The sequence below is a fragment of the Callithrix jacchus genome, chromosome 13 (assembly GCF_049354715.1).
Source record: "Callithrix jacchus isolate 240 chromosome 13, calJac240_pri, whole genome shotgun sequence".
NCBI lineage: Eukaryota > Metazoa > Chordata > Mammalia > Primates > Cebidae > Callithrix > Callithrix jacchus.
Window position 1 is genome coordinate 64,039,766 of NC_133514.1, and position 26,648 is coordinate 64,066,413.

Below are 26,648 nucleotides of genomic sequence, written 5' to 3' on the forward strand. Positions count from 1 at the left end.
CACACCCAGCTAATTTTTCTATTTTTAGTAAAGGGGTTTAGCCATGTTGGCCAGGCTAGTCTTAAACTCCTGGACTCAACTGATCTGCCTGCCTCGGCCTCCCAAAGTGCTGGGATTATAGGCATGAGCCACCACACCTGGCCTTCACTCTTGATAGTATCCTTTGAAGCACCAATAAAAGTTTTTCATTTTGATTATGTCCCGTTTATCTATTTTTCTTTTGTTGCTTGTGCTTTTGGTATTACATCTAAGAAATGATTGCTTAATCCAAGGTCATAAAGATTTCAACCCATGTTTTCTTCCAAGAGTTTCGTAGTTTTAACTTTTAAATTTTCAATAAATTTTTGTACATGATATGAGGTAGGAGTCCAAATTCATTCCTTTGCATATGGATATCCACTGTCTGAGCACCACTGGTTGAAAAGACTCTTCTTTCTTCTTTCACATGCTTTGCAACTATTTTCTCCCAGCCTTTGGCTTATCTTTTCATTTTCTGAACAGTGTCTTCTGAAGAGGACAAATATTAAATTTTGATGTCTAATTTATCCTTTTTCAAAAATGGTTTGTAACATTTGTATCCTATCTAAGAAAACTTTGCCTAAGGAAAGTTGCAAATGTTCTCTATGTTTTCTTCTAGAAGTGTTATTAGCGCTTACATTTAGGTCGATAATTCATTTTGAGTTAATTTTTGTATACAGTGCAAACTGAGGCTTCAACATTGAAATAGTCTGTCACCTCTGCTGAAAATCAATTAACCACATACTTGCATGCACAGGTCTATTTCTAAATGCTCTTTTCTGTTCCACTGATTTATGTATTTATTTTTTCATCAAGACTACACTGTCTTGATTTTGATCTTAATCCTCCAACTTGCTCTTACTTTTCAAAATTGTTTTGGCTGTTCCAAGCTCTTTACATTTCCATATAAATTATAGAATTTCTGGTCACTTTATACAAAAAAAAAAAAGTCTTCTAGGGTTCTGAGAATATACGAACTCTACAGATCGATTAATTTGGGGACTGTTAACATTTTAATATTGAATTGTCCAATCCATGAACATTGAATATCTTGTTGTTAGGTCTTCTTTAGTATCTGTCTGCAATGCTGTGCAGTTTTCAGTATACAGGTTTACACATATTCTTTCAAATTTACCCCCAAATTTTTCATGTTTTTGCTTCTATTATAAATGGTGCTGTATATGTTATAATAAATCAATTTCTAGTTGCTTATTTTTAATAAATACATGTGCAATTGTTTTTTGGATAATCTTCTATCTTTCAACCTTGCTGAATGTACTTAATAGTTCATGTAGCTTTTTTGCAGAATTTTGAGGATTTTCTATATAGAAAATTGTGCCGTCTAAATTAAGGAAGTTTTACTTCTTCCTTCTCAATCTGTGTGGCTCTTCTTCATTTTACCTGCTGGCGCTGGCTAGGACTTCTAAGACAACGTTAAATAAAAGTGGTTAGAGAGAACAGATTTGCCTTTTCCAATCTTAAGGGAAAAGCATTTGTCTTAAACAAGTAGATAACAATCTAAACTGTAGGTTTTTTGTAGATTCCCTTTATTGGGGAAAGGAAGCTTCCTTCACTTCCTAGTTTGCAGACAGATATTTTAAAACTGTGAACAGATATTAAATTTTACCAAATGCTTTTTCTCCATCTACTAAATTTCCTTTTTAAAATACGTTAGTATAATAAATTAATTGATTTTTGAACCTTATACTGAACTTGGTAATCCTGGCATAAACCATTATTGATCATGATTTTTACCTACTGCTACTTTTGACTTCCTAAAATTTTGTTATATTATTCTCTGCATTTTTCTCTAGTTTAAAATTTAAAATAAATTGTACAGGTTCACCAGTTAAAACAGTTTACTTTAGATTTATACTTTTATTTTACTTATTTCTATAAAGCATTAATGTCACTATTTATAAAATATAATATACAAGCATACTTAATATTATGAAAGCAACAAAGTGACATAGTTTAAGGAAGCATGTGTTTCATTCTTGCTAGCCATTACTTTACAAAAACCATGCCCCACCATCTACCTTTGTACTAAGGAACATTTACCCCTTATCTACACATTCTCTGTAAATACCAGTTATCATCAAGATAAACAATCAAGCCTCTCCATCTTTTTAGTGCTTTCACTATACTGTAAGGTAGGAAGGTAAGCAAATGTAAACATTAATAAAATTTTGCTGCTATGTCCATAAGACATGAGAAAATCATTATAACGTTTATACTTTAAAAAGTTCTCAGTTCAGAATCTGGCAAAAGCTAAATTAAAACTGAATAAATTTTTTAAAATTGGAAAACTAAAAGAACATAAAATTAACAAGTAAAATTCTAAGGCAAGATTTCCAAGTACAGAAATGATTTAAAAAATTAAAAAGGTATGACTATTTAGAAAAATAAAACCTATGTAATAAAACATATATAACCAAAATTGAAAGATAACACCAAAACCAATCAAATTTACAGATATCAATATTTATAGTTTAGAAACAAACAAATGAAGGAGGACTTTAAGATCTAAATCTTATAAATTCTTTAAGAGTAAAAGTTTGAAACTATAACTTATTTAATCAAATTTTTTTTTTTTTTTTGAGACAGAGTCCTGCATGATCTCGGCTCACCGCAACCTCCGCCTCCCGGGTTCAAGCAATTCTCCTGCCTCAGCCTCCTGAGTAGCTGGGACCACAGGCACGCACCACCACGCCTGGCTAATTTTTGTATTTTTTTTAGTAGAGATAGGGTTTCACCATGGTCTCGATCTCTTGACGTTATGAACTACCCACTTCAGCCTCCCAAAAGTGCTGGGATTACAGGCGTGAGCCACTGAATCTGGCCAATCAGATTTTTAAATAATATCCAATCTAAAAAGAAGCCTTCAGAAAAGAATATCTGTAAAATTTAAATATAAAACAGCTTTCATGAAGAAAAATTCTCAGCTCAGCAGTTATTCAAACTCAATGTACATGGATGTATATGCACAGTTTTTTGGATACTTAGCTATTTTTCATCCCTTTCTCTTCAAAATACTTTGGTTCTCCTAACAGACATCCAAACTGTTTCTTTCACACTTCCTACTAAATTCTATGTAGACATTATTGATGAAATCACCAAAAAGTAAATAGAAGAAAAAATAAGGGCTTGAATGATCTAAGTCAAAATGTAGCTACATGAAGTCTGTCATTAACCTCCACAAAAAATTACTTACATCTGCTTAAAAAGTTGTCAATATTTTTGTTTTTTCTTAAGGCAGGAAAATCCAAATCATATACCAAAGCATCCAATCCATCCTAAAGAAACAAACAAACTATGGTTAGTTTTTTGGATCACATTATGAACAGTTTCCTTTTTTATGAAAGAATAAAATATATTCTTTAATATTTAATTTCCCCTACACATCCTGTGTACATTTAACACTCCTCACAAGATTATATGAGTAGTGAGAGAAAAGTTGTTTTCATTTTATATGTAGTTCTTTTTACCTTCTAACTCTGCCAGACCCAGGGGCAAGAAAATGACCATTTTGGCTGCAAGTGATTTCAATCCATGTACTTTTCCCCTCACAAGAACATGAAATTTTATCTTGCATTACTTCTCCTTACTATGGCATTTATCTTTATTTCACAGACATCAAAAACCTACATTTGTTATTACAAATATTTTACAAGGTAACAGCTAAATAATAATAAAATGTGAGATCTAATATAAAATAAATACTGCATAATCACAAATACAAGCTGTATACATTTTTTTTTAAGACAGAGTTTGACACTGTTGCCAGGACTGTAGTGCAATGGCACAATCTCAGCTCACTGCAACCACCACCTCCTGGGTTCACACGATTCTCCTGCCTCAGCCTCCTGAGCATCTAGGATTACAGGCACACATCACCACACCAGCTAATTTTTTGTATTTTTTTTTTTTGAGACAGAGTTTCGCTCCCGTTACCCAGGCTGGAGTGCAATGGCGCGATCTCGGCTCACCGCAACCTCCGTCTCCTGGGTTCAGGCAATTCTCCTGCCTCAGCCTCTTGAGTACCTGGGATTACAGGCATGCGCCACCATGCCCAGCTAATTTTTTTGTATTTTTAGTAGAGATGGGGTTTCGATCTCTTGACCTCGTGATCCATCTGCCTCAGCCTCCCAAAGTGCTGGGATTACAGGCATGAGCTGCCATACCTGGCTAGCTATATACATTTTTAGTTATAAAAATGTATTGGGTTTTCATGGGTCTTCTTTCTTTGAGGCACTTTCTAGGACAACCTAGTAGTAAAGGACACACATGAGCTTTTGAATTTTTTCTGCTTTTTTCTTTTTTTATAGACAGGGTCTTGCTCTGTTGGCCAGGCTGGAGTGCAGTGGCTCAGTGTTGGCTCAATGCAACCTCCACCTCCTGGGCTCAAGCCATCCTCCTGCCTCAGCCTCCTCAGTAGTTAGGACACACTACCACGCCTGGCTAATTTTAGTATTTTATGTGGAGACAGGATTTCACTATATTGCCCAGATTGGTCTTGAACTCCAGACCTCAGGCAATTGCTCCCGCCTTAGAGTCCCAAAGTGCTGGGATTACAGGTGTGAGCCACCACATCTGGCCAAGCTTTAGCTTTTAAGTGGATATTTAAATATTATCTAAGCAAGTGCATGGCAGTGTGAGGTATACCAAGCAGTGTTGAAGTGGGAAAGCATCTATTCAGACTATATCCTGCCACGTGGCAGGAACAGGGGGAACATTCAGATTATCCTAAGCAATCTTCATTACAAAGTGTCACCCTTTGCTAAATGTTGTTTTTATAACTGAATAACACTATAGAAAAGAATGGTTTTTTTTCGTGATGCTTAATAATATAATCAGTTCCAGATGGGTCAAAACATTCAGAAAATAATTGTATACTATTGGGAGGATAAGTCACATAACCTTTCTGTGCCTCAGTTTTCTTTTTTATAAAATGAGGATGATTACAATGCATAGCAGATTTGTGAGAATTAAATGAGTTAATACGTAAATTGTCTGGACTATAATAGTCTCACTTATTTCTCTTTTCTTTATTTCTGTTACTGACATTTGAAAGCTCTACATGTTAGTCTCCCTATTGACAGGAATGACCTACACAGAAAATAAATATTTCAGTCATGTGGTCATAAAACCGTATCTTAGGTCACGATGTTAAACCCTTCCACAATGCAGTAATCCAAAGTATTTTTGTTGTTGCTGTTACACATGGGCATCTGAGTTTTGTGTGAGTAAGTATTTGATCATGTTTTTGTTAACGAAAAATGAACTGCCTCCACTAATTACATATGGTCAATAAGTGTTTGGACCTGGTACCATACACTTTAATTCTACAATACCATGGGATAGTCTATTACTTTTCAGCATCACCCATAAGCAAAACCTGTGTGCCTTTATCAGGGAAATGAAGTTGGCAAGAAGGTATTCTTCTACCATAATTTAAAGCATATACCCACAGAGGTTTCTAAGGGGAGTTAAGAGACTGGGTGGGAGAGAGGGATGCAGGCTTCCACTTTAAGGCGTTGGAAAAGCTGTTCAATGCAAGGAGTGTGTATGTCCATCTATAAATGGAGCGGGAATCTAAGCTTTTATTCAACACTCTGAAGTTCCTTAAAATAATGAAGCATAGGCCGGGTGCGGTGGCTCAAGCCTGTAATCCAAGCACTTTGGGAGGCCGAGGCGGGTGGATTACGAGGTCAAGAGATCAAGACCATCCTGGTCAACATGGTGAAACCCCATCTCTACTAAAAATACAAAAAATTAGCTGGGCATGGTGGCATGTGCCTGTAATCCTAGCTACTTGGAAGGCTGAGGCAGGAGAATTGCCTGAACCCAGGAGGCGGAGGTTGCGGTGAGCCAGGATCGCGCCATTGCACTCCAGCCTGGGTAACAAGAGCGAAACTCTGTCTCAAAAAATAATAATAATGAAGCATAAGACTTCCACACTTCCTAAAAGTCCAAATTCTAGTACCAGGATTCGGAATGCTAACATAACATTCATCCAAGCGCAAAAACAATTCAGGAGGAATGATAATCAAAGGATATTTTTCCATGGGTCCTTTACTTAATTTTATGATTTAGGCATGAGCAAAACTACTCTCTACTTTCACAACATGTCGATCATATAGCTTAATCATCAATTAAAAAATGTAGAGGAGGCCGGGCGCAGTGGCTCACTCCTGTAATCTCAGCACTTTGGGAGGCTGAGGCTGGCTGATTGCTTGAGGCTAGCAGTTAGAGACCAGTCAGGCCAAAATGGTGAAATCCCATCTCTACTAAAAATACAAAAATCAGTCGGGCATGGTGGTGGGCACCTGTAATCCCAACTACTTGGGAGGCTGAGATAGGACAATTGCTTGAACTGTGGAGGCGGAGGTTGTAGGGAGCCAAAATCATGCCTCCAGCCTGGGTGAAAGAGCAAGACTCCATCTCAATAAAAAATAAATAAATAAAAGAATGTGGAGGAAAGAACAGAGGGGCCAATCAATGTCAAAAAAATTACAATAATTAAATTATTTGCTACTAATAATTGAACAATGGTAGTAGACCATTTGTAGCAGTTATATTTTAAAAGAAGATAGTTACATAAGAGAAGTATTTTCACATATAAGCACAAAGGCAGGCAAAATCAATTAAACGTATAACATTTTACAATTATCTCTAAAGTAAAAACACTTCCCATTTCCTGAGAAGCACTGATATAGTAGGGGGCAGTCGCGGGGAAGTGGGGGTAGAGGAGGTAGAGGCTCACTTGAGTTATCCCACAACAGAGTTCAAGCAAAAGCAGAAGCAAAAGAAAATTATTCAACACTACTGCAAACTTTAGTTTTCTGGTTAGTTCTCAACTAACAAAAATGAGTCAGGTGTAAAACATGATTCTTCAGGATTAAATCCATTAAAAAGAACACATTATAAAGTATGAGAATGTGATGGCACTAAGAAAGGACAATTATGCTATTATAAAAAACATTCATTTTTAGGTAAATTTTCAAAATCTAAATGGTTATTATTCTAAACCTAATGGACATATTTTTGGAAAAACACCACCCCCACCCTCAAAATCCATTGAAACTATGGCAGCAAAACTGGGGCTTCTGAAAACCAAACTATTTCTAAAATGGGCTTACCACTGGTACTAAAAAGTGCTGCCAAACTTTGGTAACAGAGGATATACCATTTAAAGAAAATGTTTTTGGTATATGTAGTAGAATGTCGTTTTAACTAAGTCCCTTGGGCCATATGTAGTAGCTCACAACTGTAATCCCATCGCTTTGGAAGATCAAAACAGGAGGATTGCCTGAAGCCAGGAGTTCAAGACCAGCCTAGACAGCACAGCAAGACCCTATCTCCAAAAATACAAGCAAAAAAATAGCTGGGCATGGTGCTACATGACTGCAGTCCCAGCTACTTGAGAGGCTGAAGCAGGAAGATTGCTTGAGCCCAGAAGCTCCAGGACCCCATCTCTAAAAATCAATCAGTCTATCAATCAATCTCTCTTCACTTGTTAGAGAAATAATTCAACAAAATTAAACACAGATATGAAAATGAAAACAGAATTTCCACTTTAACAACCTGATATTAAATACAATTAAAATCTGTTTAACTGGTGTGACATTACTATATCCATGTCAATGCTGACCAGGACATTTTTAGTCAATAAATAAGTAAATAATGTTCCAAATTATCTAGTACAACAAACAATGGCTCTTCCCAATTAGTCTCCAATTATACCTTTCCAGCCTGTTTATCTACATGCACATAGCTGGGCTTACACCACAGTGTGCTACCAGCCATTACCCAAATCAGCCAGGCTCACTCTACTCTACTGTGCCTTTGTACCTGCTCTTTTCTCCAGCTGGAATGTGAACATTCTTACATTAAGACTGCCTCAACAGCAAACCACCATGGCATGTGTATACCTATGCAACAATCCTGCAAGATCTGTACATGTATCCCAGAACTTAAAGTAAAATAAATTTAAAAAAAAGACTGCCTCAAATGTCCCTTGCTTTGTGCTGCCTTCCCAATGCCCTGAGGCATTGTTAAGTGACCTCCTTTGTGCTATTATAGAAATTATGTATTTAGCTGTTATACTGTAATTTTTTTAAAAATAGAGACAGGGTTTTGTCATGTGGGTTAGGCTGGTCTCAAACTGCTGACCTCAGGTGATCCACCTGCCTCGGCCTCCCAAAGAGCTGGGATTACAGACATGCGCCCCCATGCCCAGCCTGTAATTTTTTATTTATAAATCTCTCTCTTCTGAAGGAAAGCAGAAAAAAAATAAATACTTCCTGTCTCTGAGAGCTCAGAGGTTAGTAGATAGAAAAAGTAAATATAAGATATCAAACATTATAAATAGGTTACTACATAGATAGAGAAAGGACTGTTTGGGGCTTCACAGAGAAGATGAAATTTGAGCTGAACCTTGAAGAACAGAATTCTGAAGGAATAAGACAGAAGTGGGACAGGGCAATCTACAGATAAAAAGCAAGGATAATTCAGAGAATGAGAGTAGAATGTTCTGGACTGGGAAAGGTGAGAAGGAGATGAAGAAGGGAGTCAAAGCTATGATGATGAGGTAGAGAATGTTAAAGGCATAACATACGAGAAGAATAATTTGTCTTCAGATATCCATTTGGAACCATAAAAATTTCTGCATGGGAGAGTGGCATGACTGGTTTTTATTTTAGTAGTCTGACAATGATAAAGATAATGAATTAAAATCAGAAGAGACAGGTGGAGATGAAAGCAATTAGGAAGATACTGTGGTAACACAAGCATAAAAGAATAAAAGACTAAAGACTGAACTTAAACTGGGGAAACAGGAATGGAGCATTAGAAGCAAAAGAATTTGATCAATAACAGAAAGAGGGACAGGAAAGGTTGAAAATGATTGTATGATCTTCAATTGATGTAGTGAGTACATAGTGACTTCATTAAACAAGGCAGAGAATATAATTTGGAGAGAGGATAAATTTTTTAGACACACTAAATCTGAGGTCCTTTGGGATATCATTTCATGAATAACTAGATGGCAGCTAAATATAAGTTTGGGTTTAACAGAGATATTGGGACTATAATATAGCTTTGGGAGTCATTAGAGCATACTTAAATCCATGAGAACATGTGCTATATTACCCAATAAGCATAAACAGGGAGAGTGGAGAGAGACTCAAGAATAGAACCCTGGGAAATACTGACATTTAAGAGGTACACAGAGCAAAAATGGTGGAGGAGGACACAGAGATGAGAAAGAAGACAGAAAGAATAGTACCCAAGAAAGCTGAGAAGGAACTTAAAAAGCAGAAATGTCTAAGAATGAATTTAAAACCTCTCAGGAGGTCAAACAGAATAGAGAATGCAAAAGAAGCCAAATCATTTGCAATTGAGACATCACTGATGGTTGCACAACAATGTGAATGACTTATAAATTTAGGAACAGTTAAAGGAGCGAGGTGGCTCATGCCTATAATCCCAGGACTTTGAGAGGCCAAGGCTGGAGGATCACTTGAGGTCAGGAGTTCAAGACCAACCTGGCTAACATGGTGAAACCCCGTCTCTACTAAAAATACAAAAATTAATTGGGCATGGTGGCAGGTGCCTGTAATCCCAGCTACTCAGGAGGCTGAGGAAGGATAATCCCTTGAACCTGGGAGGGGAAGGTTGCAGTGAGCTGAGATCATGTCACTGCATTCCAGTCTGGGTGACAGAAGGAGATTGTCAAAAAAAAAGAAAAAAAGAACCAGTTAAATATGTTATAGGGTGTGTGTGTGTGTCTGTGTACATATATAATTTTTGTATTTTTAGTAGAGATGGGGTTTCACCATGTTGGCCAGACTGAACAAAAACTTCTGCCCTCAAGTGATCCTCTCCTCCCCTCTTGGTACACACACAGCCATAATTTTTTTAAAGTCACTATCAGATGTCAGCAAACTGGTAGACTAGGAAGCTCCAAGCTCTCCTTCAACCACAGAAACATTAAAAATAACAAGCTATCTGAACCAAGTCTGTAGAAGTTCTGGAAAATTCAGATTTATAGCAAACAAGCAAATATTCAACCAAGTAAAAGCTATCCCAAATAGTAGAAAAGTGTTATGGCAGTTTACTTCTCTTGTCCCACTCTGTCCCAGGGCAAGGACAGTCTTAAGTCTTGAGCAGGTAGCAGAATGGTTCCCACTCTTCCCACTCCCCCACAGCTTGAACCCAAGGGAGTAGAATAAGACTGCACTGTGTATGTCCATTCTATGTTGCATGGGAGATACCTGAAGGACTAAGGAAAGAACCTAAACTCTGTTTCACATAATTCAGAATACAGGCAGGGGGGGGAAAAACAGTTAAATAAGTTTTATGATTGTGTGTGCGTGTGTGTGTGTACACATATATAATTTTTGTATTTTTAGTAGAGATGGGGTTTCACCATGTTGACCAGACTGGACTAAAACTTTATGAGTAGCTGGCACTCATAAAGTTAGCTACAAGGAATCTAACTACAAAACCTACTGATATACCTGAGGTAAAAGATGGGGGAGTACAGAGGACTAATGGACACAACACATACAACAAACCATCTAGGATCAGAGGAAAAGCAGGGTGAGACTCTTTGGGAAATCAGATGATCCTAAAGCAGCCATATACACAGGAGAATTTAAAAAGCCATGTGGAGCCCAGGCAAAAAGAATCATGCTAAGAAAAATCCTGAGAAGAGCCTAAGCTCTCATCTCAGTCTTATCCTCAAACTCAGAACAAACCTAGTTAAGTGGTAAAGGCCCCAGCAGAGGGCAAATCTGCAGACTGAGAGGTGGTTCTCTTTTCGTTTTCCTAGGCTTTTTGGTGTGTGTTGGAGCATGCGACATTCAAGGAAATCTCTGTCCAAACATTAGCTGAATACATGCTAAAGGAACCAAAACTTCAGTAATCACCCACAGTAAAGAATAGTCTTTGCAAAAACAATTTGGAAAAGTCTCAAAACAAATGAACTGCAGCCATTTGTACTACAGCCATCGGCAATAAAAAGCAAACTGGCCAGGCATGGTGGCTTATGCCTGTCATCCCAGCACTTTGGGAGGCCAAGGCAGGCAGAACGTTTGAGCCCAGGAGTTCAAGACCAGTCTGACCAATATAGTGACATTCCAGCTCTACTAAAAATACAAAAATTAGCCAGGCATGGTGGCGAGCACCAGTGGTCCCAACCACTTGAAGGACCAAGGTATGAGAATAGTTTGAACTGGGAGGTAGAAGCTGCAGTGAGCTGAAATGGCGCCACTGCACTCCAGCCTGAGCAACAGAGCAAGTCTCTATCTCAAAACACACGTGAGTGAGCAGACACACACACACAGAAAGAGAGAGAGAGAGAGAGAGAGAGAGAGAGAGAGAGAGAGAGAGAGAGAGAGAACCTAGTGTGATAGGAGTTATCAAGAAATTATTTTAGGCAAACACAGACGGGAAAAAGGGGTCCTTGGAAGACTTTTGGCAGCTCTTATCTAGCATGAAAGCCCTGGCTCTTAGACCCAGGCTGGCAACCTTTAATATGCAAATACAAGCTGTTAGAAACTGGGTCTACCCAACATGGAGATTCCCACCATTGTCCTCTTGCCCTTGCCTGACATATGCTTAGCAGCATGGCCACTGCCACATATCCCCACCTGTGTGGAGCATCAGGACCCACTGTGTTCACTTATTAAAAGGCTAGGGTAGGAGGGCCAGTTCCGCTAGGGTAGGAGGGCCAGTTCCCCCCTGCCCCACCCCGCTGACTATGTGAATGACATGTCTGGTCAAATCAATCCCCTGAGCCCTATGCAAATCAGACACTGTCTCCTCCAGCCATCCAATACAGCTAGCTGATATTACCTGAGCCAGGATTCCCTCTCTTGGCTTTGAAGTCCCTCTCCCTTTGTCTCTGTACAGGGGCGCTTCTTTCCTCCCCCTTCTTTTTTGCCTGTTAAACTCCCTGCTTCTTAAAACTACTCCATGTGTGTCCGTGTTGTTTTTTCTAATTCGAATCCAGATGAAGAACCTGGTGGTGTTCCGTCACTCATCAAAGCTGTATCATTTTAGTGCATGGGCTGGGAATCCGAGGTACAGCCTTCGTCCTAGTGGTAAGTATGGGAGCAAGCTTAAAATCTGTTCTATCATTCCGAGGTGCTCTTCACCTCTAAATTAAAATAAATCAAATAAATCGAACGGAGCAGGTCAGAACTCCAGTGCTGACACCCGATCCAAGATGGCCGACCACTAACAGCTCAGGATTGTAGCTCCCAGTGAAAGCTCAGAGAACGAGACGACGCCACATCATTAGACGAATTTTCGTCACTCACCGATTAGCCGACTCCCAGTGGAGGAGCCCCACGGGTCGCCAGCGCGACTCTTGTGGCCGCTGCAGCGGTTTTGCCGGCGTCTCGGCGCAGCAGCTCTTCACGCAGAGCCAACGGGACTGCTTCCCCTACTGACCAGAGTTTGGAGCTCCGGGAAGTCAGAGCCGCTTGTTGCGGACTCAAGAGGGAAGCCAGACCAGAGATTCCCGGGCAGAAGAGCACCATCAGTCTTATCGCTGCTATTTAGGCTGCCACAGTGGGTGGCTCGGATCCCAGCACTGGGAATCAGTAAGTCGGACGTCGACTCAGAAAACTAATTAGAAAGGCGGTTCATCTAAAATGAAGGGAAAAAAACAGCCTAAGAAGGCCGAGTATACTCAAAATCAGAACCCATCAGCAACGGAACAAGCCCTGATGGAAAAGGACTCATCAGCAACCGAACAAGCCCTGATGGAAAAGGACTCATCAGTAACGGAACAAGCCCTGATGGAAAAGGACTGTGTTCCATTATCTGAAGTAGGCTTTAAAAGGTGGATGATAAGAAACTTCTGGGAGTTAAAGGAACTTGTTCTAACCCAATGTAAAGAAACTAAGAACTTGGAAAAAAGGTTCGATGAAATGTTGAAAAGAATAGACAATATAGAGAGGAATACAAATGAACTTATGGAGTTGAAAAATACAACACGAGAACTGAGTGAAATATGTACAAGCTTAAACAGCCGAATGGATCAAGCAGAAGAAAGGGTATTAGAGGTCGAAGACCAACTTAATGAAACAAAATGACAAGAATAGAGAAAAAAGGATAAAAAGGAATGAGCAAAGTCTCCAAGAAATATGGGACTATGTGAAAAGACCTAATAAACGCTTGATTGGTGTACCTGAATGTGACGGAGAGAATGAAGTCAAGCTGGAAAATACTCTCCAGGACATTATCCAGGAAAATTTTCCTAATTCAGCAAAGCAGGACACTATTCAACCCCAGGCAATACAGAGAACACCACAAAGATATTCCTCAAGAAGACCAACCCCAAGGCACATAATCGTTAGATTCACCAAGATCGAAACGAAGGAGAAAATATTAAGGGCAGCCAGAGAGAAAGATCAAGTTACCCATAAAGGTAAGCCTATTAGGCTTACAGCAGATCTTTCAACGGAAACCCTACAAGCTAGAAGAGAGTGGGGGCCAATATTCAATATACTTAAAGAACAAAACTTTCAGCCCAGAATTTCATATCCTGCCAATTTAAGCTTTACATTTGAAGGAAAAATAAAATCTTTTAGGAACAAGCAAGTACTCAGAGATTTTATTACCACCAGGCCTGCTTTACAAGAACTTCTAAAAGAAGCATTATACACAGAAAGGAACAACCAGTATGATCCTTTCTAAAAATACACCAAAAAGTAAAGAGCGTTAACATAAAGAAGAATTTTTATCAACAAAAGGACAAAATAGCCAGTTAATATCAAATGGCAGCAACCCTAAAGTTAAATCAACCAAATCTCCCAATCAAAAGATACAGACAAAATCCAACGGTATATCCAAAGATATACATAGACTCAAAATAAAGGGTTGGAAAAAAAAAACGTACCAACCAAATGGAGAGCAAAAATAAATAAATAAAAAGCAGGAGTTGCAATTTTCACATTTGACAAAATAGATTTCAAAGCTATAAGGATACAAGGGTAAAAGGATTAATGTAACAATAAGAGATCTTAACACCCAGATACATAAGACACATAGATTTAGATTCAATGAGACAACAAATTGATAACGATATCCAGGATTTGAACTCAGAGCCAGAACAAAAAAACACAATAGAGGTCTCCATTTTAAACACATAAAATATGCATTAACCACTTTAAACACTCAAAATATTGATCGGCCATTATTGAAACCCATTTTAGGAATGAAGTAATATTCCTTTTTCCCCCTTTTTATTTTTTTCCCCTTCTTTTTCTCTTTTTCCCTAAAAAAAAAAAAAAAAAAAAAAAAAAAAAAAAAACAAGTAAATGAAAGACAACAGTATAATTGCTGGAAAATACAAGTTTTTTTTTAAATTTAGTGGCACAAATAGTCGTAAAAACATTGCTTGGGGGAAAGAAGAAAAAAAAATAAAATAAAAAAATAAATCAATGGGCATCTGTCAGCCTAGTACATACACTTAGCGTTGGCTGCCGTACTCAAGTCATGGATGTAAGACCTGCTGGGGAGAACGTGGAGAACCCCCCATTACCCACAGGTATTGAAAATGTTGGCCACATTTGAACTAGCTTCTTTTCACAAGGAACCTTGCCATCACTCAAGGCTAAGAAAAGTTCTAAGGCAAATGAGAATTTCTAGCCAAGGCAGAACCTGGTATGATTCAAAGCCCTCTGGACTGGACATAGGTCCAGGAAGGAGACTTAAAAGAATGCCCATTCTGGGTGTTGGCAGATGTTATAGTGAATCCCAAGTTTCTCTTCAAAGAATCAGTATGTTGGTATGTTCAGTTCCTTGTAATTCCAGTAAACAACCTTCTCCACTGGTTCTAATCAGTAGTTCACATCTGTTCCCCCTGGCCCCTGGCTCCATCCTGACTCATCCTGGTCACCTCTCCAGTCACATGCTCCAGTCACCTTCTTTGACCTAGGTCACCCCTTGCTACCTGCTCTGGCCCACCCATAACCATCCTTCTCACCAAAACATCCACCCTGCCACTCCAGCTTGAACCCCTGCTCTCTTTAAAATAGCCAATTGGGATTAGTCTAGGTTTTACGGTCTAACCCTAGCCAAAAGGAGAAATACACAGCAGTCGGGATGACCCCCGTCAGGCATAAGTACCCCTCCCCACCTTGTCCAAGCATGGGGCCGCCAATGCTCCATCTGTGTGCATACCCTTACAGAAGTAAACTGCCTTGCTGAGAGGATTTATCTTCGTGTGCTATTTCTTTTGTGGCATCGAAATTTTACTTATAACACAGAGAACCTCAAACCTCCTGTTGTAAAACTTCTTCCTTCTCTGTCCACAGCCTCTCTTTCTCTGCATGAAATGTGCAAGGAATTTTACAGTCTAAGAACTGTAAAATTTTTCCCCTGCGGTGAGGTTACTTGCTACCACTTCTCTGGTGAGCACACAGCATTTCTAAGCCAAGAGCATCACTTAGTGGAAGTACAACAGGCTCTGGGCCTCTTCTGGGATTGGGAAGTTTTTGCCTTTAGCAGTTAGGAGTAAAATGTCTTCTGTAGCCAAATTTTAGTCTAGATATTGTCCCACTGGCAGGAAAATGGCCACTAGGTTCCTACGTTCCTTTAAGGCACCGATTTTGTCTTCTATTAAGACAGTACTTAATTAGCAAAGGAATTTTAAGCCTGGAAGTTAACAGCACCCATTCTTCTTTGGGTAAATGCTTTAGCATGGACTATAAAAGCAGGATATCAAGTTCAATCTAGTACGTCCCCTCCCTTAAAGGGTCCTTGCCCAATTATGTGATTTTTCTTGAAATTCATTTTTTGGAAGGCACACAGGGCCACACAAGTCTAGGAGGTCAAAGGGAAATAAAAGGCAGAGGACTGATTGCTTAGGGACAGTGTGACTAAGGCCCAAAAGTCAGTTCGTCTGGTGCCATGGCTTAGAGGGTCATGCCTGCAGTCATGGGTGGCACATTTAAGCAGATGTTAGGAACCCAGGAATGGCAGGGAGAAAATAGTTGGGGGGACATCCTCTACCGTTTTCATCTCCATCCTGAATCATGTACCGTAAAGAAGGAGACTAAAAGAATGCTTTTATTCTCCCTTCTATTTCTAGACAGGTAACAGATTATCTTCAAAGGCACTTCCCTGGAGTATATTTTAAAGCACTGGGACTCCTTCAATCCTGCAACTTTGAAGAAAAAGCAGTATTTTACAAGGGCATGGCCTTCCTATCCTCTTGGGGACAGGCAAACCTGGCCTGTGGCGGGGAACCTAAATTTTAATATTATTCAACAGTTAGAACTTTGCTGCAAACAAGACAGCAAGTAGACTGAGGTCCTCTATGTATAGGCTTTCTTTGCTCTGCAAGACAACCCAGACTTTTAGAAGTTCTGTATGGTACAATCAGCCTACTTCTTTTAGCAGCCATGGTAGGCAAGCCCCTAGGGAGTAGATCCCCAGAGCTATAGTCGTGCCTTGGGAAGAGGGGAGGCCTGGATTAGAGAAGAGAGAGAAACTGGCTCTATTATCCAGAAGGCATCTCAGGAAAAACTCTAATTTGATAATTTTCTCAACCCGTTAGTAGGCTCCAGAGGAGCAATCTAAGACAGCTACTAAATATCCCAACCCTTCCGGTTCCCCTCCAATTGAACCATCGTTTCACCATCTCTAGTATATCCTACTCTCCCTCTTCACTCTTACCCCTGATGGGAATGGTGGGTTCAAGTTCCCTTCTCACTGCAGGACCTTAAGCAAATAAAGGGAGATTTAGGTCAATTTTCTGACAACCCTAATAGGTATATAGAAATCTTCAGAAATTAACTCAGGTGTTTGCTCTCACATGGAGGGATGTTATGTTGCTACTAGGTCAAATGTTCACTGCAGCTGAAAAGCAGGCAGTTCTGCAAGCAGCAGAAAAATACGGCGATGAACAACATGCCTCCTCTAGCTGACCAAGGAAAAAAAGGAGAAAAGGAAGATGAGAAAGAGGTGGAAACTTCATTCCCACAAGGAAGGGATGCAGTTCTGGAAATAACCCTAATTGGGATCCCAACAACTCAAGGGATGAATGGAAAAGGAAGCACTTTTTAAGGTATATATTAGAAGGCCTATGGAAGACCATGGTAAACCTCTCAATTACTCTAAACTGTCCATGATAGACAAATAGCCGGATAAGAATCTCACAGCTTTTATGGAAAGGGTAAGAGAGGCACTAACAAAGCACACCTCTGTATCTCCCAATTCAGTCGAGGGACAGCTCATCCTGAAGGACAAGTTTATTATGCAGGCAGCTCCCGAAATTAAAAGAAAGCCACAGAAGTGAGCAATAGAACCAGACAGTGCCCTAGAAAACCTCCTGAGAATAGCTACTTTGGTCTTTTACAATAAGGATCGGGAGGAAGCCCAAGAAATGGAAAGGAAGTACAAGAGAAAAACAGAGGCTCTAGTAGCAGCGTTACAAGTTTGTAAAGTTCAGAATCCCTAAGGTGCATCCACTGGCTGTTACCAATGTGGTCAGTCAGGGAATTTTAAGAAGGAATGCCCAGGGCCAGGCACAGTGGCTCATGCCTGCAATCCCAACACTTTGGAAGGCCAAGGCAGGTGGATCACAAGGTCAGGCATTCCAGACCAGCCTGACCAATATAGTGAAACTTCGTCTCTATTAAAAATACAAAAGATTAACCAGGTGTGATGGTGGGCACCTGTAAACCCAGCTACTTGGGAGGCTGAGGCAGGGGAAAAGCTTGAACCTGAGAGGCAGAGGTTGCAGTGAGCCGAGATCACACCACTACACTCTAGTCCGGGTGATAGTGCAAGACTCCATCTTAAAAAAGAAAAAAGAAGAAATGCTCAGGAAGCAAGATGAAGTCACCTCGACCCTATCCAGGCTGTGGTGGAGACCACTGGAGACAGACCCGCCTCCAGTGGCAGAGGTCACCGGGTCCAATCCAGCAGGATTGATGGGTCTCAGAACTCAAAGCCCTGGCTCTAGCAACTCAGACAGCCATTATAGCACAGGAGCCCCAGGTGATTCTGGAAATTGAAGGAAGAAAAGTTGACCTCCTTCTGGATACTAGAGCCAGTTTCTCTCTCTCCTCTAATCCAGGCCTCCCCTCTTCCCAAGGCACGACCATAAGGGGCATCTCAGGAAAAACTAATTTGATAATTTTCTCAACCCATTAGCTGCAGGTGGGGGGACTTACTATTTACACATGCCATTCTAATCATGTCCGAAAGTCCCAATTAGGTAAAGATATTATAGCTCACATAGGGCTAGCATTCTTATAACCCCAGGACAAACTCTGTTTCCCCTGATGGAAGCTAACGATCCAGAAGTGTGGACAACTCAAGGAAAAATAGGTGGAGCTGTAACCGCCAGGCCAGTTCAAATCTATTTTAAAAGATCCCATCTCTTTTCCTAACCAGAGGCAGTATAGTATCCCCTAAGCCAGAGGCTAGGAAAGGGCTAGCATCCATTATTGATAACCTAAAGATGCAGGGCCTCCTCAAACCTTCTAATAGCCCCTGAAACACCCCAATATTAGGAGTACAGAAACCCAGTGGGAAACAGAGACTAGTTCAGGACCTCCACCTCATAAATGAAGCTGTAGTTCCAATTCATCCAGTGGTACCTAATCCCTATAATCTGTTAACTCAAATACCTGAGGGCACTAAATGGTTTACTGTCCTAGATTTAAAGGACGCCTTTTTCTGTGTACAGTTACATCCTGACTTTAAATACCTGTTTGCCTTCGAAGATCCCGCTGACCAGACCACCCAGTTAACATGGACGGTGTTGCCTCAGGGATTTCGAGATAGCCCTCATCTGTTTGGACAGGCACTGTCACAAGACCTCTCTAAGTTCTCTCATCCTCAAGTTAGGGTCTTGCAGTATGTGGATGATATTCTGCTCTTTGCCCCAAATGAGAAAGTTTCTCAGGAGGGCACTGAAACCTTAACTTCTTAGCTAGCAGTGGGTTTCAAAACCCAAGGCTCAGCTCTGCAAAACCTGGGTAAAGTACCTAGGCCCATCTCCTCTTTCCCCCTCCCCAAAACCCTCAAGAAACCAAGAGGATTTGGGGTTATTACAAGATTCTGTAGGCTATGGACACCTGGGTATAGTGAAATATCCCATCTGTTATATAACCTCATAAAAGAAACTCAGGGAGCTAAAACTCATCTTTTAACCTGGGAACCTAAAACCCTGAAAGGCCTTTAACCAGCTAAAGCAAGCCTTGCTCAAGGTACCAGCTCTCAGCCTTGCTGCAGGGAAGGGCTTCAATCTGTATATATCAGAGAGAAAGAGAATAGCCCTGGGAGTTTTGACACAGGACCAGCTCAAAAGCCAGTGGGTTTTCTAAGTAAGGAATTTGATTTGGTGACTTAAGGGTGGCTACCATGCCTCCGAGCCATTGCCTTGGGGGCTCTGCTGGTCCCTGAAGCCACCAAATTAACCCTGGGGAATAATTTAACTGTTTACGCCTCATATAATGTGGCAGGACTACTATAGAGGAAACCTTTGGCTAACAGATATCCAACCCCTTAAATACCAGGCCCTACTGTTACAGGGTTCCAACATCCAATTAAAGATGGATTGTTTAGAGCCTAAATCCAGCCACCTTCCTCCGTGAGGAAATTGGGGAACCTGAGCATCAATGTGAACAAGTTATAGTACAGACCTATGCAACCAGGGAGGATCTCAGGGAAATTCCCCTAGAGAATCCAGACTGGACTCTCTTAACAGATAGGAACTCTTTTGTAGAATAAGCACTTCACAAGGCAGGGTATGCAGTAGTCACTCTAAATGACGTCACTGAAAGTGCATCTCTCCTTCCAGGCACGAGCAGTGAATTAGCTGAGCTAATAGTTCTTACAAGAGCAATTGAATAAAGCAAAGGAAAGGTAGCTAATATTTACACTGACTCCAAGTATCCTTTCCTAGGTCTCCATGCTCACGTGGCCATTTGGAAGGAAAGGCATTTTCTTACCACCAATGGATCTCCTATAAAGTATCATCAATAAATTAACAAGTTAGTATCCTCAGTTTTCCTTTCATGAGAAATCACAGTAATACATTGTGGGGACATCAAAAGGGAACGATTAGGTGTTCAGGCAGCTAAGTCAGCAGCAAGGAAGCCTCGAGACATCAACCTACTTCAAAACCCTCTAGGCTGGGTAGGCTCTTAAGAGAAATTAAACTTCAGTAAGCCCCTACAGAAGTAGAACAGGCCACTTCTCGAGAGTATACATTTCAGTCCTCAGGATGGCAACAGTCAGAGGATGGTGACAGTCGGAGGATGGCGAGCTCCACTTGCCAGCCTCTAGCCAATGGAAAGACCTTAAAGTCTTTCACTGAGCTTTTTACTTGGGATAAGATAAGATGTATCAATGTTCCCAGAGATCGTTTTCAGGACAGAACTTACTAAAAACAGGTGAGCAAGTTGTTAATACTTGTGAAGTCTGTCTTAAAAATAATCCCCTGAACAGGCAACACTTCCTCCTCAAACCCAAAGAATAGGAGGTTATCCAGGAGAAGACTGGCAAATAGACTTCACCCACACGCCAAAGACAAAGGGCATTCAATACTTGCTGGTATGGGTAGACACATTTACTAACTGGGTAGAGGCATTCCCATGCAGTACAGAAAAGCCTCTGATGTAGTAAAAGTGTAAGTTAATGATGTAACTCTCCGCTTTGGTCTACCTAGGTATCCTCACAGTGATGATGGACCTTTATTTAAAGCAGCTGTCACACAAGGGGTCTCAAAAGGACTAGGTATAGAATACCATCTCTACTGTGTTTGGAGACCCCAATCCTCAGGAAAGGTAGGGGAAACTAATAATGTTATCAAGAGATACCTCAGAATATTATCCCAAGAAACTCACCTTCCTTGGGTCACTCAGCTTCCTATGGCCTTACTATGAAAAAGAAAAACCCCTTCAAAACTAGATCTTAGCCCTTTTGAGATGCTGTATGGACGAAATTTCCTTATCAATGATTTTCCATTAAATCAAAAACTGCTGAGCTAGACAAGCACATAACTTCTCTGGCTCACTTCCAACAGAAATTAGCACAATTAGCAAAGGCCCCACCTCAGGAAATTGAACCATTTCTCCTTAATCCAGGAGATTTGGTACTGGTAAAGGCTCTCCCTTCTCTCTCCCTCCCTAAGCTCAAGCTAGGAAGGGCCTTACACTGTTCTTTCAACCCTCTTGGTAACAAAAGTTACAGGAACTGACTCTTAAATACATCATACTTGAATCAAAGCCTGGAAAGCTGAGACAGCAACCCCTGAAAGCCCAAAGGAACGACCTAAATATCAATGCAGGGGCCTTCAGAGGACCCTTAAATCGACCGCAGGAGAAACCCTAGCTGCTGTTCCCCGTTCAACAACCCTTTTCAGCATAAAGTAGCCAGAAAGAGTTGTCGCCCAAAACCCCCTAACCGCAGTTAGGGCAATGTAGCTCCACAGGGGAAAATGTGGTAAGAGTTATTAAAAAATTATTTTAGACAGATGCAGAGGAAAAAAGGGGGTCCTTGGAAGATTTTTCACAGCTCTTATCTAGCATGACTCCACTGGTGAATTCTAACACAGTTATTTATTTTTGTTTGTTTCTTCCTTTTTTTGAGGCAAGGTCTCACTCTGTTTTCCTTTTTTTTTTTTTTGAGATTGGGTCTCACTCTTGCCCAGGGTAAAGGGTAGGGGTACAATCTCAGTTCATTGCAACCTCTGCTTCCTGGGCTTCAAGTTATACTCCAGCCTCAGCCTCCAGAGTAGCTTGAACTACAGTTGTGAGAGACCATGCCTGGTTAGTTTTTTTTTTTTTTTTTTTTTTTTTAAAGAGATGGGGTTTTACCAGGCTCGTCTCTAACACCTGAGCTCAAAGTTATCTGTTCGCTTTGGCCTTCCAAAGTGCAGGGATTACAGATTGTGAGTCACCATGCCCAGCCTCTACCAAACATTTAAAGAAGAATTAACACTAATCCTTTTCAAACTCTTCCAAAAAACTGAAGAGAAGGAAATATTTCCTACCTCATTCTATGAGTCCAGCACTGTCCTGATAGTAAAACTAAAAATATCACCCAAAAGTTATATATTATAGTTTATGAAACATATGAATATAGACATAAAAATGCCCAATAAAGTAATAACAAGCAGAATATAGCACATATGAAAAGAAGTATACACCAGGATCAAATGGCATTTATGCCAGGAATGTATGGTTGATTTAACATACAAAAATATTTTAATAATATACCATATTAATAAAAGACAAAAACCACATGACCTCATTAGATACAGATAAAACATTCAACAAAATTCAACAACCTCTCATAATAAAGAAACCATCAATAACCCAGGAATGGAAAGAAACTTCCTCAGCATGGTGAACACCACGTATGAAAAGCCCACAACTAACATCATTCTCAACAATGGAAGATTGAAAGATTTTTCTCCTGAGATCAGGACCAAGACAAAGATGTCACTTTTTGTCACTTTTATTCAATTCATTAGTTTTGGCCAGAGCAATTAGGTAAGAAAAGGAAATAAAAGGCATCCAAATTGGAAAGAAAAAAGTAAAATGATCTGTTCACAGGTGACATGTATATGTAGAAAACTAAAAATTACATACACATCAAAACAAAACAAATCTGTCAGAGCCCATAACCAAATTCAGCAAAGATACAGGTTAGAGTCAATACTCAAAAATCAGTTTCGTTTCTATACACTAACAATGAATAATCCAAACAGAAACTTAAGAGCAGTTCCACTTATAAAAGCACCAAAAAGAATAATACTGAAGAACAAATTTAACGGAGGCTAAAGACATGTACACTGAAAACCATAAAACATTGCTGAAAGAAATTAGCGAAGACATAAATGAAAAGACATCCTGCGTTCATGGACTGGAAAAGTATTTTTTTTTAATGGCAATATTACTCAAAGTAATCTACAGATTAAATGTAATCCCTATCGAAATCCCAATTGTTTTTTTTGCAGAAATAGATAATTTCATCCTAAAATTCAAATGTAATCTTAAGAGATCACAAATAGACAAAACAATATTGAAAATGAACAAAGAGGACCCAAATTCACTGAATTCAATAATCACTACAAAGTTACAATAACCAAAATGGTGTACTGCTGTCATAAGGACAAGCATAAACAGCTGGTGTTCAAACAACATAAGTTTCAACTGTGAGGGTCCACTTATACTCATACCTCCTTCCACCTCTGCCACCCATGAAATAGCAAGACCAACTCCTCCTCTTCCTTCTACTTCGCCTACTTAATGTGAAGATGGTTATGCATTTCCACTTAATGAATAGTAAATATATTTTCTCTTCCTTATGATTTTAGTAATATTTTCTTTTCTCTGGCTAATTTTATATAAGAATACAGTACATATATTTACATATAACATACAAAATATGCGTTGTTAATCAACTATGCTATCAGTAAGGCTTTCAGTCAATGGTAGGCTATTAGTAGTTAAGTTTTGAGGAAATAAAAAAAGTTATACATGTATTTCAAATATATGGGGAGAGGGTAGTGGTCAGTGTCCCTTACCTCATGTTGTTCAAGGGTCAATTGTACAGACAAACAAAATAGAAAAAAAAAAAAAAGACCACAAACCCATATATATATGGTCAATTAATTTCAACACATGAGACATAACCATTCAATAATGGACAGTCTAGCACATGGTGCTGGAAAAACTGCATATCCACATGCAACAGAATCAAGCTGGAGCCCCTACAATATACCATATATCAAAATTAACTCAAATTGGATCAAAGACCAAAACATAAAAGCTAGAACTGTAAAATGCTTAGAAGAAAACATAGGGGAAGCTTCATGACAGTGAATTTGACCATGATCTCTTGTACATGATACCAAGAACACAGGCAACAAAAGAAAAAACAAACTAAACCTCATCAAAATTAAAAACTTTTGTTCACCAAAGAACACTATTAACAGATTGAAAAGGCAATCCACAGAATGGGAGAAAATATTTGCAAATAATATATCTGATAAGAGATTATTACTCAAAATATGTAGGGCACTCCTACAATTCAAAACAAATAATTCAATTTAAAAATGGGCAAAAACTGCCGGGCGCGGTGGCTTACACCTATAATCCCAGCACTTTGGGAGGCCAAAGCGGGTGGATTACGAGGTCAGGAGATCGAGACCATCCCGGTCAATGTGGTGAAACCCCGTCTCTACTTAAAATACAAAAAATTAGCTGGGCACGGTGGCGCGTGCCTGTAATCCCAGCTACTCGGGAGGCTGAGGCAAGAGAATTGCCTGAGCCCAGGAGGCGGAGGTTGCGGTGAGCCGAGATTGCGCCATTGCACTCCAGCCTGGGTAACGAGAGCGAAACTCCGTCTCAAAAAAAAAAAAAAAAAAAAAAATTAGCTGGGCATGGTGGCGCACACCTGTAGTCCCAGCTACTTGGGAGGCTGAGGCAGGAGAATTGCCTGAACCCAGAAGGCGGAGGTTGAGGTGAGCAGAGATCTCGCCACTGCACTCCAGCCTGGATAACAAGAGCGAAACTCCGTCTCAAAAAAAAAACGGGGGTGGGGGCAAAAACTTGAATAAAAAATGTTTCCAAAGACAGAAATAGCCAATAAGCACATGAAAAGATGCTCAACATCATAAATCATTAGGGAAATACAAATCAAAACCACAATGAAACATCACTTCACACCCATTGAGATAGCTATTAATTAAAAAATCAGAAAACAAGTGTTGGAGAAGATGTAGTGAAACTGTAACCCTTGGCATTGCTGGTAGGAAAGTAAAACAGTGTAGCTGCTTTGAAAAATAGTGTATCAGTTTCTCAAAAATTAAATGTAAAATTACCACATGAGCAGTAATTCCACTTCTGAGTATATACCCAAAGGAAACGAAAGCAAGGATTTGAAAGATATTTGTACACCAATGTTCACAGTGGCATTTATTCAAAATAGCCCAAGGTAGAAACAATGCAATCGTACCTCAACAGATGAATGGCTAAAAGGTGGTATGTACATACACTGTAACATTATTCAGCCTTAAAAAAAGGAAATGCTGACACATACTACAACATAAATGAAACTTGAAAACATTAAGCTAAATAAACCAAACACAAAAGGAAAAATATTGTATGATTACACTTATACACGGTACCTAGAATTGGCAGATTTATAGAAACAGAAAGCGGAATAGAGGTTACCATAGGCTGGAGGGAGAGGGAATAAAGAGTTACTGTTTAGGCCGGGCACAGTGGCTCACGCCTGTAATCCTAGCACTTTCGGAGGCTGAGGCGGGTGGATCACGAGGTCAAGAGATCAAGACCATCCTGGTCAGTGTGGTGAAACCCCGTCTCTATTAAAAATACAAAAAATTAGCTGGGCACGGTGGCGTGTGCCTGTAATCCCAGCTACTCAGGAGGCTGAGGCAGGAGAATTGCCTGAACCCAGGAGGTGGAGGTTGCGGTGAGCCGAGATCGCGCCATTGCACTCCAGCCTGGGTAACAAGATACTGGTGATAACACAAAATTGTGAATGTACTTTAACACCACCAAACTGCACAGAGGAACAGTTAAAATGGAGGCAGATGCAGTGGCACGCACCTGTAATCCCAGCTATTCAGGAAAATGAGGTGAGAAGATCACTTCAGCCCAGGAATTTGAGAGCAACTTAGACAACCCCATTTCAAAAAAAAAAAAAAAAAAAGCAAATTTCATGTTACATATATTTTACTGCCAATTTTTTAAGGGCATTATTAATTTTAAGCAGAATGCTTCATCAGAGGAAAAGATACACATACCAGCTTATGGTAGGTAGAAAAATTAATGGAAAATAAAGAAATGAGAAAAATGGCCAAATAAATTAGAAAGATTAGAAGTTTGCATGATTTAAAACTTAAACTTGATGAAACATTTTTATACAAGATAAATGATTTAACAAGATTCCAAAAGATATAAGGGAAAACAGGCTTAAGATACCAAGTTAAGACATTAACTTTGTAAAGTAAGAGGATGCTTCTACAGAAATGGCATTCTGTCTCTTATTCCAAGCTAGAATATTTAGTAGCTATGTGATCTTGAGCAAGTTATTCAACCCATCACTACCTCAACATTCTCATCTGTAAAACAAGATAGTATAGTAACAATCACACCGGACTGTTTTTTTCTTTTTTAAAGACGTATCTGAATGAGTCATAAAAACATATTCATGGATAATTTCAAAGAGGATTTCCTTCCTACTGCCTTAAAGGTTTACAGGGATGGGTAAACACAAAGTTTTCTCCTGGCATGAATAACTGAAGCAGTTCAGATGGTTCAGACTCTGGAGAGAGAGAGCTTGTCATTTCTCAAATGATTCTTTTAAGTATCTAATCTGTTACTATGGGAAAAAATAAATATAAATCATACATTCTGTAGTTAGTAGTAGTATGAAAATAATTTTTTTTTTTTTTTGGAGATGGAGTCTCACTCTGTTGCCCAGGCTGGAGTGCAGTGTGTAATCTCAGCTCACTGCAACCTCCACCTCACAGGTTCAAGCAATTCTCTTGCCTCAGCCTCCTGAGTAGCTGGGAATACAGGCATGTGTCACCACACCTGGCTAATTTTTGTATTTTC

The 26,648-nt window shown here is 39.7% G+C and overlaps 1 protein-coding gene across 5 annotated transcripts in view; it reads right to left on the reverse strand.

Moving 5' to 3' along the window:
- ROCK1 (Rho associated coiled-coil containing protein kinase 1) overlaps window positions 1-26,648 on the reverse strand; it is a 173,224-nt gene that overhangs the window by 127,377 nt on the left and 19,199 nt on the right. For 3 of the 5 annotated variants that reach the window (XR_013525785.1, XM_035270698.3, XM_035270697.3), the window contains exon 2: window positions 3,233-3,314. The exons of the other annotated variants lie outside the window; for them this stretch is intronic. Coding sequence is in view for 2 of the 3 variants with exons in the window: in XM_035270698.3 (XP_035126589.3) it covers window positions 3,233-3,314 (82 nt within the window). In the remaining variant the exon portion in view is untranslated. The remainder of the gene's footprint in view (window positions 1-3,232; window positions 3,315-26,648) is intronic. 5 annotated transcript variants of the gene reach the window in all.